The sequence below is a fragment of the Corylus avellana genome, chromosome ca6 (assembly GCF_901000735.1).
Source record: "Corylus avellana chromosome ca6, CavTom2PMs-1.0".
Taxonomy (NCBI): Eukaryota; Viridiplantae; Streptophyta; class Magnoliopsida; order Fagales; family Betulaceae; genus Corylus; species Corylus avellana.
The window spans coordinates 1,191,793-1,205,549 of NC_081546.1; the positions used below are offsets into that span (position 1 = coordinate 1,191,793).

General features: G+C 33.8%; 1 protein-coding gene across 1 annotated transcript; it reads left to right on the plus strand.

Annotated features, from left to right (window-relative positions):
* The first annotated feature begins 9,673 nt into the window (after positions 1-9,673).
* Positions 9,674-12,956, plus strand: LOC132185947 (abscisic acid 8'-hydroxylase CYP707A1-like). Its single transcript, XM_059599765.1, has 9 exons — positions 9,674-9,906; positions 10,009-10,330; positions 10,425-10,574; positions 10,893-11,141; positions 11,268-11,360; positions 11,566-11,644; positions 11,997-12,103; positions 12,252-12,370; positions 12,766-12,956. Exons 1-9 carry the CDS (start codon positions 9,710-9,712, stop codon positions 12,863-12,865), a joined length of 1,416 nt encoding a protein of 471 aa, XP_059455748.1. The 5' UTR covers positions 9,674-9,709; the 3' UTR covers positions 12,866-12,956.
* The last annotated feature ends 801 nt before the right edge of the window (positions 12,957-13,757 follow it).

Here is a 13,757-nt window from a genome sequence, read left to right on the forward strand (position 1 = left end):
CAGCCCTCTCTTTCTCTCGCTTTCTTCTCGTTTATGCATTTCATATATATATGTCGACATTTCTACACAAGGGAAGAGAGATGGAGATTCGAACTAGTGATCTCCGTTCCATGAAGCGTAGTTTACTGTCGATTAAGTTACCTCTTGGAGACTATATATATATATATAGATCCTGAACTTTGTTTCTTTTCTCTGGCGCCGTACAATATTATTGCAAATCTATAGCTTCAACTTTGCCCATAGACCATGCATAATTCTTGCTGTGAATTTCAGAAATAATATCGGTTGACGTGTTTGCTAATCCACTTTCTTTATTTTATTTTATTTTATTAAATAATAACATGTTAAATTCCTCTTATCAATTTAATCATTTAATCATTATTTTAACACTCATCCTCACGTAAGGGCTCAAACTTTCAACTCTCTTTTAATAGGTGAGTCCCAGCACGTGAAATATTTAATTTAAATATGAGGTGATTTGACGGAGTCAATGTTTGATCTCATGACCTTTGACTCTGATACCATATTAAATTACTAGTTGAGAGTAATAATCACACGTTACTTGTGAACAAAACCTTGGGCATATTAATATATTGCAAATCTATATATAGCCTCAACTTTGCTCTTAGACCATGCATAATTCCTGATATTTGTTTCTTTTCTCTGTACAATATTGCAAATCTATAGCCTCAACTTTGCTCGTAGACCATGCATAATTCCTGTCATGAATTTCAGAAATAATATCGGTGACGTGTTTGCTAATCCACTTCTTTTTTTCTTTTCTTTTTTTAATATATAAAACAATAACAAACAATAAAAAAATAAAAAAATAAAAAAATAAAAGGACTCAAAATATCTTTTATCTTTGTGTCACGTTAAAATACTTTTTCAACCAAAGAAAACACCTCTTAAAAAAAGTTATCATACAGACAAACACGCACCCATCGATGATCTTGTATATGTTTTCTATCTAGGCTTAAGTCCTAGTGGCCTACTCCGGCCGACACATGATTGCCTAATTTTCTGGAAATTGGGAATGGGTGATGCATTTCTTTTCACTGTATGTAGTCCTTCTTGAAGACATGTTCGTAGAGCCGTGCATGAATATAGATTTCTGTGTGCCATTGCCGTTCGAGGAAGGTTTTTTACTCACGTCTATATATAGTGACTTATGAGCACTGTCCACCGACAATTATTATAATATATTTTTTATTTTGCCCAAGTTGTCGGCATATGTGATCGAGAGAGCTTATAGAAAACTCTCATGCTTGAATAGGTGGCTAAGTAATTTAAAATTGATTTGGACAAGTGTGTTTCATATGGACTCTCTCACAATGTACTATATATCCAAATTACTAACGATTTGAAAAGCAAATAGTTGGAGATCAAAATTCAGTGTTTCGGGTAATTAATCAATAAATGGGCATTTCATTGTGCCTCTTGGCAAAATGTTTGAATCTAAAATATGTTACACATTATTAATTAACCACTATCTGACTGGCCTTTTTTATTGCACAAAATCAAGCATGCTTGATCCCATGATCGATCCAGTTTCCAATCTCTTCCTCTGATGAGAAAGATCAGACGAGTTTTATTCGTACAATTTACTTGGATTCTATGGTTCAAAACTTTGTAACAGTCTTACAATTAATGTCCAAACATCAATACGTATGGATAAAGTTTTTCTTTAAATTAATTTGGAATAATTTCCTTAAGTTCAATCTATTGAACTAACATGTACATACATGTCAATTTCTCCAACTTAATATATATATATATTCACTTTAAGAAAAGATAAAGTGAAGATAAGATTCTAATTCATATGATCGATGCAATGCATGTCATGATCATAATTCATAAATAATATAATTAGAATAAATTAATATATAATATAATATATTGAAAGGATCGATACATTATAAAATTGATGATTAACTTCATCGTACCCAAGAGCATGTAGGCAGCGACACCTGCCCCAAATAATTGAAAATCAGAGTATCTTTCAGAAGATCTCCTAGTGATAGATTGACACCTCCGAAGGAACTGATATGAGGGATGAGTCGAACATTGTGCGAGGAGGAACGTTGAATACTCGACACGTTGGCGTGGTCGCAGTACGTACTTTGCATTCCTCCCATGCATGATTTTGGACGTTGAAAGGATGCCATTTCCTAAAAATAAAGAGCAAAACAAAATCATACAAGTACGCTAAAAAGCCTGGTAGCGAGCAAGCTTTCTGGGATGGTAGCTACAGCATGCGATGGAGGAAAGTGGAAAAATGATGATGCAGACAATGACCAATTAAAACGTGTGGGATTCTCCTTCTTGGCCCTTACAAATTCAGGACAGCTAATCTTGTCATTTTGACACAGACCTTTTGGCCTGTATTCATGTGCTTCTTCTGGGACCGGATTTTCATCATGTTTTCTCGTCCGGATAAACGCTTCCTGGACGTGTAACACATGCTTGGGTTTACAACGTACATATACAACATGTTATGAGAGAACATTCCAAAGCATTGAAATATATATACACAAGAGAGAGAGATCTATAGAGAGTCTTTTGTTTAAATAACGTTAAATATTTAATTGAAATGGTAGGATATAGCGCATGAGTTTCATTGTTTTTTCTTTTTTGAACTCTCCAATTTCTTTGATTAACATTACTTTCATGCATGGCCACGGAAATCACAAAAATTAATAGGGGAAAATGATGTTATAATATTTCCTTGGTTTTTAATTATAGCATGAATATTATATTTGATGTTTCATTTCATTCACTTAATTGGTTGATTAATTAATAAAAGGGTGGTGAATATATATATAAGTGATCGAATGGAATTCGCGGGGCTCCGAGAAGAGTCTGGAAATGAATGGGTTAACAGGATATTAATTGACAAGTAAAAAAAATCCAGCCAGCCTTAAAGGCTGAGGTGGACCATCAGGATCTTGACAAGTTTTAAATCCAGCGAACCTGAATGGTGACAGTCTGCCTCTGAGGTGGGGTCCCCAGGCTCGGGAAAGTTCCGAGTGTGCCTTGATTCTTCCGTACGTATCAGAGACAGATGGGACCTGCAAAGAATCGAGCCCTAATTCGATCCGGAATATTGGTCACAGATCTTAAAAAGAATATCCACCACTGAGCTGGACGCCACTGCCCGCTCCTACCCTACCGTCCCCCCAGCCAAGGGCCCCAACCCTAGATTCCTCATTTTCTTTTTTTCTTTTTTCTAATAATAATAATAAAAAAAAATTTTATTTAATACAGAAAAAAGAAATGCAAGAATAGGGGGTTGTGGCCCTCCTTGTGGGTGCATATATAAATAAAGCTAAAAAATCGATAACGAACATATGACCGGACCCAATACCTGAATTGACAGTTTCTGAGACACAACCATGAATGAAAGACACCTATTGTAATTGCAGGAAGAGAGAGAATAGCACTATAGATGGTCGGACCAAAGCCACCGAAGAAGATCACCGCCACCATGATATTTGTCGTATCTGGATGTGCCCAGTGGTGGACGCATATATATATATATATATATATATATATATATATATATGACATTTGAAAATCTCCATGTTAAATCATCAGTTGTCCTAAAAACTTAAACTGATAGGAAGAGGTAAATTTAATCACTTAATCATTAATTAGATTAACATTTTTTCTCACATGTGGGATCAAACTCCCCTTTAATAGGTGAGGTCCAACATGTGGAATATTTAATTTAAATGGAGGGTGAATTGACAGAGTCAAGGTTCGATCCCAGGACTTTTGACTCTGATACCATGTTAAAATATTGATGATGCAGAAATGATAGCGGAAGCAATATAAAAAAATGAACACAAAGAACTTTACGGGTGGTTCGGTGTTAAACACCTACGTCCACCACTCGGAATACCCCTAAGGGTTACATTGTGCTCATTGACTTGATTTGTCTATAATACAAAAGTGATCCCTATTTATAGGGTAGTGTGTACCGTATATTCTAACACCCCATAAGTCAACAGGGACACTTGTTCTAGAGATTCAGTATTAGAGCAAGGGAAGAACAAATCTACCGATGAAGACCAAAAGAGGCGACGACGCGTGTAGCCCATATCATTATTTTGCAATAAAGTCAAAAACTTTAGAGTTCTATTTCTACACCCAAATCATACCGAAACATAACAAATTTTATATATATATATATATATATATATATAGTCATTCGTAACAATTAGTGTAAAAATTGCATAGTTTCACACAAAAAATGAGCCATTTGAGTTGAGGAAAAGTAAAGGTTCTGAATTATTTTTGTTAAGAACTTGCTTCAACCACGCTTTGATCTATACGTCTAGTTTTTGGACTTAAAAAGTTGTTTTAGTAATTAAGCCCAAATCATTTTGAAGAAAATGAATTTAACCAAACCGTTTTCATGCATGCATGGTTAAGGATTTTAATTTCTTCCTAAATAAGCATTTCGGCATACCCCTTTTTGTTTCATTTTCAGGTTATGAGTACTGTGAAGTCATAGAAAGTTGGGATGGGACATAAGAGTTTAGCAGAGTTCAACATTAGACTCTTATGAATCTTTAATATATATTGTCAAACGATTTAGAACTATTTTTGACTAAGTGTTTCCGCACGTATTCAATGACATTTCTCAATTAATGTTATTTTCTTATCATCCATTTATTTTTGAATTTAGTTAATTGCTTTGATAGACCTCTTGCAATAATGGTTTACTTCTCTGAAAAACTAAGATGATGAACCGTGTCATATAATCGGCGCCGATTATATGAATCAACATCCATGAGCGAAAATATTTCAATTGCTTCGACAATTTTTGCATAAAATGATGAGATTCCCCATACCCTGCGGGGAATATAAATATACCAATGAAACTCTATTCATTTTAAGGATCAAGAGAAACCGAAACAAATTATTAAAAAAAAAAAAAAAAAAAAAAAACCAAAGCAAACCAAACCAAAGAAAAAAACAAACATATGCATGACACAGGCGCGCCCGGCTTGGCCAGATGCTAATTATGCATAAAATCACTCTATCCAAACTATGCAATTAATATCTTCCTTCTTTGCATTTGAAACTCTTGCTTCTTCTTGTTTTTTTTTTTTTTTTTCCAAAGACGATGTTGTGTTTGTGGAGTTTGGCAATTGTTTAATAGTTTTCGAACTAGAGTACCACTAGTGGTGCTACAATTTTTACTATAAGTTTCTTACAAACTAACATGTCAGTTCAAGTAACTCTTATTACACTAGTCATTAAAATGTAAAATGCCATGCAATATTTTACATGAGTCTTATCTAATTTAGAAATTGATGGGACAATTCACATGGCACTTAATTATTACGTCAAGTCGCCAATTACTAAAATATGAACAATCATATACAAAAATTTATAAGAGATATGTAGACTGTTGTACCCTAAATATTTTCCATCAGAGTGAGAGGCTCAAAGGCCGGCCATAGGCCCTAGAGGAGGAAAGGAGACTGTTTTCTTTTGTGTTAATGCTACGTGTGTGATTGAGAAAGGATTCAAATGGAGATATCTGCTTTCAATGAAATTGCTTCTACAGGTAATTTTTAGCTCTAAAAGCTTCACGTTTGTCCCACGCCTCTCAAAGGCCGGCCATAGGCCCTAGAGGAGGAAAGGAGACTGTTTTCTTTTGTGTTAATGCTACGTGTGTGATTAAGAAAGGATTTTCTCTTACAGATGAAGATATCTGCTTTCAATGAAATTGCTTCTACAGGTAATTTTTAGCTCTAAAAGCTTCTCGTTTGTCCCATCCCCACCCCCACCCCCCCCTCCCCAAATCGTTTTCTTGCATTAAATTTTGTCAAACATAAGCCACAATGACTAAATCTAGAAGCAATCTTATGATGTAACATAAACAAAAACAAAAAAAATGTGGAGCATTTAGCAGTCAACGACAATTAATGATGCATGCCGACTTCATTGATCTTCGTTCTCGATCTTTCTAGCCTCGTACGTGTTTTATGCTAATTAAGTTACTATTAATATGCATGTCAAAGTCAATAGAAATCACTAGTTATATTTGAAGGACATTTTTATCCTCTTAAAAAGTGAAAAAATAAAAATATTCATCAAATATAACTAACTTAATATTCTCTAGTTTCATTGAACCGGAGAAGATTCTAGCTAATTCCTAGTTGTTTCTTGGTAATAAATTAATTAAGGATGCCCGTGTTGTCTTTTCAGTTACTTGTCCCAATTACAACAACAAATATCATTTTCACTCCTAGCTAGAAATGTCCATCTTTTTGAGGCAGGAAATTTCTAGTTCCTTTAACAATATGCAGTGTACAGATTTGTCCCTTTTCATCTCTCGTAAAATCAAGATCATGCACAAAGTTTATTTCACTTCGAAGAGATTCTCAATAAGGACATAAACCCCATATTAAGCATGCAAATGCACCAAACCATTGTAGGACCTCTTAAATGTACACCACCTAAATATACTCAACAACAAATAATTAGTCCACGTGTCGTGACAAATGCATATATATATATATATATATAGAGGAATGATAGGGACCCAACTTTTTTGCCCAACAAAAGTCCAACTTTTACCTTATTTATTTTTAAAAAATAAAATAAAATAAAAAATGGAAAAAATGTTTGAAGCAACCCTATCTATTTTTTGTCTTTCTTTTATTTGGTATTTTTTTAAAAATGAAAATTGGTATTTTTTTCATAATAATGTCATTTTTTTCAAGAAAATGTCATTATTATGAAGAAAAATACTATTTTTCATTTTTAAAAAAATATTAAATAAAAGAAAGGCAAAAAATAGATAGGGTTGCTTCAGACATTTTTTCCATTTTTTATTTTGTTTATTTTAGAAAAAAAATAAAAGGTAAAAGTTGGACTTTTGTTGGGCAAAAAAGTTGGGCCTTTAGCATTTCTCATATATATATATATATATATATATATATAAGATTTTGCTTAGTTACATTTAATAGTATACATGATATTATATCATTTAAATTTTTAAATAGCATAACAACATACACATCATGTCATCATGTGGTAATGTATACATCATCATTAAATGGATCCTCTAGAAAATCCTGCTCCAACTAAAAATGTTTAAATATGTTGGGGACTAGCTAGGACATAAAATTAGGTTAAATGGTATGCTATACTATGTTTTAGATGCAACATACGTATATTTTTGCGTGGAATACAATGAGACATGCCACTTGGCAAGGTAGATTAAACCCTAATTACTTGTACTCATGCCTATTGTACGAGGTTCTTTTATTTTATTTTAACCAAAATTGTAGGAGGTTTATTAATGCTTTTTAGACTGTATATAATGTTTTATTTTATTTTTTTATTTGAAAAGTGTTTTAATATGATATAAATGTGAAAGTGATTTTCAATATTTTTTGTTAATATTTTTGTTTTGAAAAGATAAAACCAAAGAAAAAAAAAAGAAAAAGTGTTATCAGACAACTGAATTTCCAAAACACAAGAGTGAGCTATGAATGAATTAAAAATGTTCTTGCATATCCCATGAAGATAATTTTGGATCAGAATGTTTTAGATTTTTTAAGATAATTTCATAAATTATAATAATATATATTTTTTGGTTGGAAATTATAATAAATTTTATTAGCTTATCATTAATCTGAAATAATAATTTTATGAAAAATCTAGAGTCTGATAGCCCACATACAAATTGATGTGCTTGGCATCCCAATAATTTTTCCTTTTCCTTTCCCAATTTGAAACGAAAAAAAAAAATGTAATTATTATGCATAGGATCGACATAATAGGAAAGTCAATCTGCCATTAATCTGGACTAGACTAGGGTGTTTGTGTGTCATTGGACATGTGTGGTACTCATTAATGGAAAATCTTGAACAAATATGTGAGGAAATAAAAAGGACACCTGCTAGGCCACTCTTCTTCCATCTGTCATCCATATCTCATCTATTTCTTTTTCGAATCTACCCTTGAAGTTGAAGATCTAATGGTGAATTAGAACGAAAAAAAAAAATGATGAAGATGAATTCAATAAAAAGAGATCCATACTAAAAAAAAAAAAAAAATGATACAAATGATGATGTTGTTGTCCATCCAATGTACAATTATTAAATTTATAAGACGAGTAATGATATAAAGAGGACCAGAGTCTTCTCAGAATCATCTCAAATGCGATGTGGCATTTAAAATTATCATTTAATTTAAGATGATCATTATTGAATTTTAATCTATTGGTGATTTTAAACGCCACGTCATATTTATGATACTCTATGAGGACTTTAATCCTTCTTATATCATTACTTTTGTAAGACTCATCTATTATACATTTTCTTACCATAAATTTGCAGAAGTGTTAGATAAGTATAACTCAAAAATTCCTAGTAACTATATATATTTGTGAAAGCTAAATATTTCAGGTTTTGCCATCTTAATATATACTTAAATGAAATATAATGAATGAAGAAAAAAAAATTAAAAATTAAAATGGGATAAATATTGAGATGACAAAATATAATTTATTCACTTCAAAAATAACTTTTAGGATTCCCTTAAAAAACCTATAAATATCTTACTCCAAAATTACTTCCTTAGAGGATGAAAATTTGTCAGCATATATATATATTACATAGACAATCATCATGGTGCTACAAAATAAGGAGCATAATGGGAGTAGGTATGATCAACTAATAGAGGATGCAAAATTGATTTTGAATTCTCTATCTAATTGGAAACCTAACCATGTACGATGGAATATAAATGATGTAACACATCTATTAGCAAGGTTAGCTACTAGAAGTGTCATAAATCAAATTTGGAGGGATAAGATACCCGATTGTATCTGTGATATTGTTCAAGCAGAGCAAATTGCTTTAGCTTGATTTTGATTAATGAAGAAGTGAATTTTATTCCAAAAAAAAAAATTGTCATGCAACATATATATATTACACCCCATCCCACTCGGTTGAATTGACATTGTCTATCAATTTTGTTTTTTTTTAGACATGTCTACACAATGAGTGAGGAGGGGATGTCTATCGGTTCTTAAATCAACCATTGTTAAATATATATATTCAAAGATTGATGGGTACTATCACGTTAACTCAATGTAACAGGAATGATATTTATATATCATTACTCATACCATTATCAATCCATTACTCTTAGATAAGCTCTCGTGGAAAAAAAAGAAAAAGAAAAAAAGATTAATAATGTCACGTACGTTAGCATATTAGAATAGTGTGAGATTTAATTATGGCATATACTATATAGTATTGCTCTAAGGATAAATATGTCTCATGGTCTCTTGTGGCTAACCGCTAATAGAATGAGTATGAGTTTTGTAGAGTAAGAATCGAACATTACAATTAGTTGTTTATGTAATTAATTAGTGTGAAAAGGTAAATAGGTTTTTTTGTACGGACATGTTAAAAAAAAAAAAAGTTTTCATTTGCTCATAAAGGTGTTCACCTAGCCAGAGTAGGTGGAGGGCCCACCTCCCAATCCAATTTCACCATACATACGTAGGACAAATCTTGGGGGTATTTGGCCATGTCTGTCTCTTACCTTCTATATAAACGTCCTCGTTCTCCCTCTCCGAGTGACTCAAAGATAACCAGATCATCATCATATTCTGCACTTAGTGAGACGAGTTAACTCATCTGGCTTATTGCTCATATAGAGAGAGAGAGAGATGGGTGGAGTTTTTCTCTATGTTTTCATCTTTCTCCTTACTCTAATACTCACATATACTTTTCTAGGAAGGGGCAAGAAAGAACCCCAGAAAAGAGCTACCCTTCCACCTGGTTCAATGGGTTGGCCTTACGTAGGAGAGACTCTTCAACTCTACTCCCAAGACCCAAGTGTTTTCTTTGCAGCCAAACAGAAAAGGTCTCTTTTTTTTTTTTATTATTATTATTTTATAAAAAATATAGATATATTTTTTTAAACAAAAGTCTGAGTTTAAACGTGGTGGAGATGATGGTGTTTCAGGTATGGAGAAATTTTCAAGACCCATATTCTTGGCTGCCCGTGTGTCATGCTGGCTAGCCCCGAGGCGTCACGGTTTGTGTTGGTGACACAGGCTCACTTGTTCAAACCCACCTACCCGAAAAGCAAAGAGCGCCTGATTGGACCGTCAGCGCTGTTTTTTCACCAAGGGGAATACCATACTCGTCTCAGAAAACTTGTTCAAGGATCCTTGTCCCTTGAGGCTCTCCGTAACTTGGTGAAGGGAATCGACGCCATTGCAGCATCTACCTTTGACTCATGGGGAGGCGGCCATGTCGTCAACACTTTCCATGAACTGAAAAAGGTTATTAATTAAGTCCATTAATTAACTTCAATGTTTTGTATATATAATTTAATAATTTTTAATTTATATTTTAACCGTTTGAAACCCATTGCAGCTTTCTTTTGAGGTTGGTATACTTGCAATTTTTGGCCATTTGGACGCCCGCTACAGCGAGGAGCTAAAGAAAAATTACTCTTTAGTCGACAATGGCTACAATTCCTTTCCCACGAACATTCCAGGAACTCCCTACAAAATGGCGCTACTGGTAAGAAAAATGGTAAAAATATTCGGGTCCCCTGTTATTAGGCCGTCAGAGAAAATTCCGACAATTTTAAGAGACAGGGAGGTTGTTGGGTCCTGACAAGTGGGTCAATTGTATTTTTTAAATTGCTTGAGACAGGTGGACTCAGCTGCCCTCTCTCTCTCTCTCTATCTCTCTCTTAAGCTTCTAAAATTTCACATGAAAAAATTCAGACAGCCGTATAACAGAGAGAATCCTTTACCCAGCATTTGCAAGGTGACATTCCAATTGAGTACTGTCTTCTGATCTCATATATTCTCTGTTTTGTTGGGTACTCTGCAGGCAAGAAAAAGGCTCACTATGATTCTGAGTGCTATTATTTGTGAGAGGAAGGAGAAGAAATTAGAAGACAAAGATCTTTTGGGTTGTCTATTGAACTCCAAAGACGGAAGGGGAGACACCTTAAGCGAAGATCAAATCGCAGACAACATTATTGGAGTGCTGTTTGCAGCTCAAGATACTACAGCTAGTGTCATGACATGGATTGTCAAGTACCTCCATGATAACCCGAAACTTCTAGAGCTTGTAAAGGTATATATGATAATCAATAAGCATCTAATTTATTTATGAAAATGCCCTCTTTTCTTTTCTTTTCTTTTCTTTTTCTTTTTCTTTTTCTTTTTAATTTATTTATTTATGAAAATGCCCTCTTTGCAGGCTGAACAGAAGGCTGTTCGTAAATCAAATGATGATGAAGGTAATCAGCCATTGAGCTGGAGTCAGACAAGAAACATGCCAACAAGTTACAAGGTATGCAGTGGAGTTTAATCCCCCGTTGTTCTAAAAGTTCAAGTATAAAATATCCGGTGGTGAATATTAATGAGACATGGTTTGAATTCAGAACATTTACTTTGATGTCAAAAAGCATAATAAGAAAAGGTGAATTCAATCATTTAATTATATTATAAAAGTTTATTGCTTGCATTAAAATTTTTATATCTATTCTGTTATTCAGGTAGTACTGGAAAGCTTGAGAATGGCAAGCATTATATCTTTCACCTTCAGAGAAGCAGTGGCTGATGTGGAATATAAAGGTAAGAGAAGTAGCTAAAACTATGTATGAAACTAAAGAACAAAATAAAAGAAAAGAGCCAATGGAAATGCAATTCAGATGGGGTGGTCAATATCGTACTTCACTGGCCCGGCCTGAAAGTGAACTTTGGAAGAATAAACAAACGAAAGATCATCTCTTACCTTTTTTTATTATTATTATTATTTTTTATGGTCAATGATCGAGAGATTATAGGCCCTGAAAGTGAACTTTGAAAGAAAAATAAAATAATAATTTTTTACGTTTTTAAGATTACAGGAACTTTGTCAAACCAAGTACGAAGAAAACTTTGTTCTTCTAGAATAGTGAATGACTGACACCAGAATATGTCACAGGGTACCTAATCCCAAAAGGTTGGAAAGTGATGCCTTTGTTCAGGAACATTCACCACAACCCGGACTTCTTCTCTGATCCTCAAAGATTTGATCCTTCAAGATTTGAGGTATAGTACTAATGCCGCGCGTTATAAGGTTGCTCTCTCTCGTTTGTTGTCTAGATTGCTAGAGATCCTGATCCCGACATAAGGCAAAAGCTGCTTAAGTTTCAAGATGGATTAGTCACTTGATGTTTTTTGTTCATTGTTTTTCTAGGTTGCCCCGAAGCCCAATACATTTATGCCTTTCGGCAGTGGAGTGCATGCCTGCCCCGGAAATGAGCTCGCAAAACTGGAGGTGCTGATTATGATCCACCATTTGGTCACCAAATTCAGGTATTGTTACAAAGGGAAAAGTACATAAATTAAAATAATAAACAGATAGGCTTGCTTATATGATCCCCTCCAACATGCACTAAATAATCCTAACGAACGTTTCAAAGATACGAACATTTATGATTTTTTAATCTAATCCATAAGTATGGCGTAAGAGCCACGCTGTATTGAATCAGAATCTCCTACAATTTGAGTGTCTAAAATGCAGTGTAATTTCAGAACAACTCACAAAGTAGGAGACTATAAAGCCCATGTGTCCCGAACAAATTGCTCTAAAGCAAATGTAATAAAGAAATACGATAGTGGTCGAAGATATTTGGTCAACTTGATTGGATCTTGATGAGTGGTTAACATACAGAATTATCTGATAAGGGCATTTTGTTGGCTATTTGCAGGTGGGAACTGGTGGAATCCCAAAGTGGGATTCAGAATTCCCCATTCCCAGTGCCCATGCATGGACTCCCAGCCAGATTTTGGAAAGAATCTACCAGCTAGATGCCACCTCCTTTCCAAATTAACCTTTTTTTTTTTCATTCATACTTTTACTGTCTATTTTTTGCTTTCATTTTTGCTCTCCCTGGCCCATTCCCCCCAATCTCATGTGGGAATGTTAAGATGCTTCCTTTTCCCTGAATCGCGTCTTGTTCTCATTGTCAATGAAGAAATTTTCCTATCACCCTCATATCTTGGAACAGTATGCATTTTGTACTTCCAAAACTTATTACATCATAGCTAAAAGAGTTATAATAGGGCAAAAGGTAACGGCCCAAAATAATAATCTATATATGAACAAAGTTTCTCTCAAATTTGGTTTGAGAAAATTTTTTCAACTTAAACTATTAAACTGACACATATTTAAAAAAAAAAAAAACTATATGAACATGCATTTTCAAATGCACTATTAAAAATGAATGTGATTCTAATTGGGTTTGAAACATTTCTTTTAACTCAATCTACTAAATTGACGCGTATTCAAAGTGCGTATGATTTGCACATGATATGTGTTAGAGGCTACCAAAAAGCCACGTGTTGCTACAGTGATTGACCAATTAAAAGTTGGACAATAGGCCAGGCTGGAGGATAGCCTTTAATTATACAAAGGTGTCTTTCTCATGGGACTTACATGTGGCTACTAGAACGAGATAGCCTTAAAGCTGCTTTACTTTCTCCACTGCTCATGTTTATGATATTTTGTTTCAAATGACCCACTGTTTAAATCGGTCTAATTGATCAGGGTACTTGAGCCTTGAAAAAGGATCGCAAATAACATTATGGGCATAGATTAAAAGCAACTTCTACAATTTTTCCTACCTTTTGACAAGTTAAGCTTGATCTTAGAATGCCCAGATGCATTCCTTCACTTTATCTATTTCTAAATTCAAATGGA

Excerpts from the sequence above, each read along its gene's own strand:
- LOC132185947 (XM_059599765.1), top strand. The coding sequence starts at position 9,710 with ATGGGTGGAGTTTTTCTCTATGTTTTCATCTTTCTCCTTACTCTAATA. Across the intron at positions 9,907-10,008 it reads TTTGCAGCCAAACAGAAAAG|GTATGGAGAAATTTTCAAGA; the intron begins GTCTCTTTTTTT and ends ATGGTGTTTCAG. Across the intron at positions 12,371-12,765 it reads CATTTGGTCACCAAATTCAG|GTGGGAACTGGTGGAATCCC; the intron begins GTATTGTTACAA and ends GGCTATTTGCAG.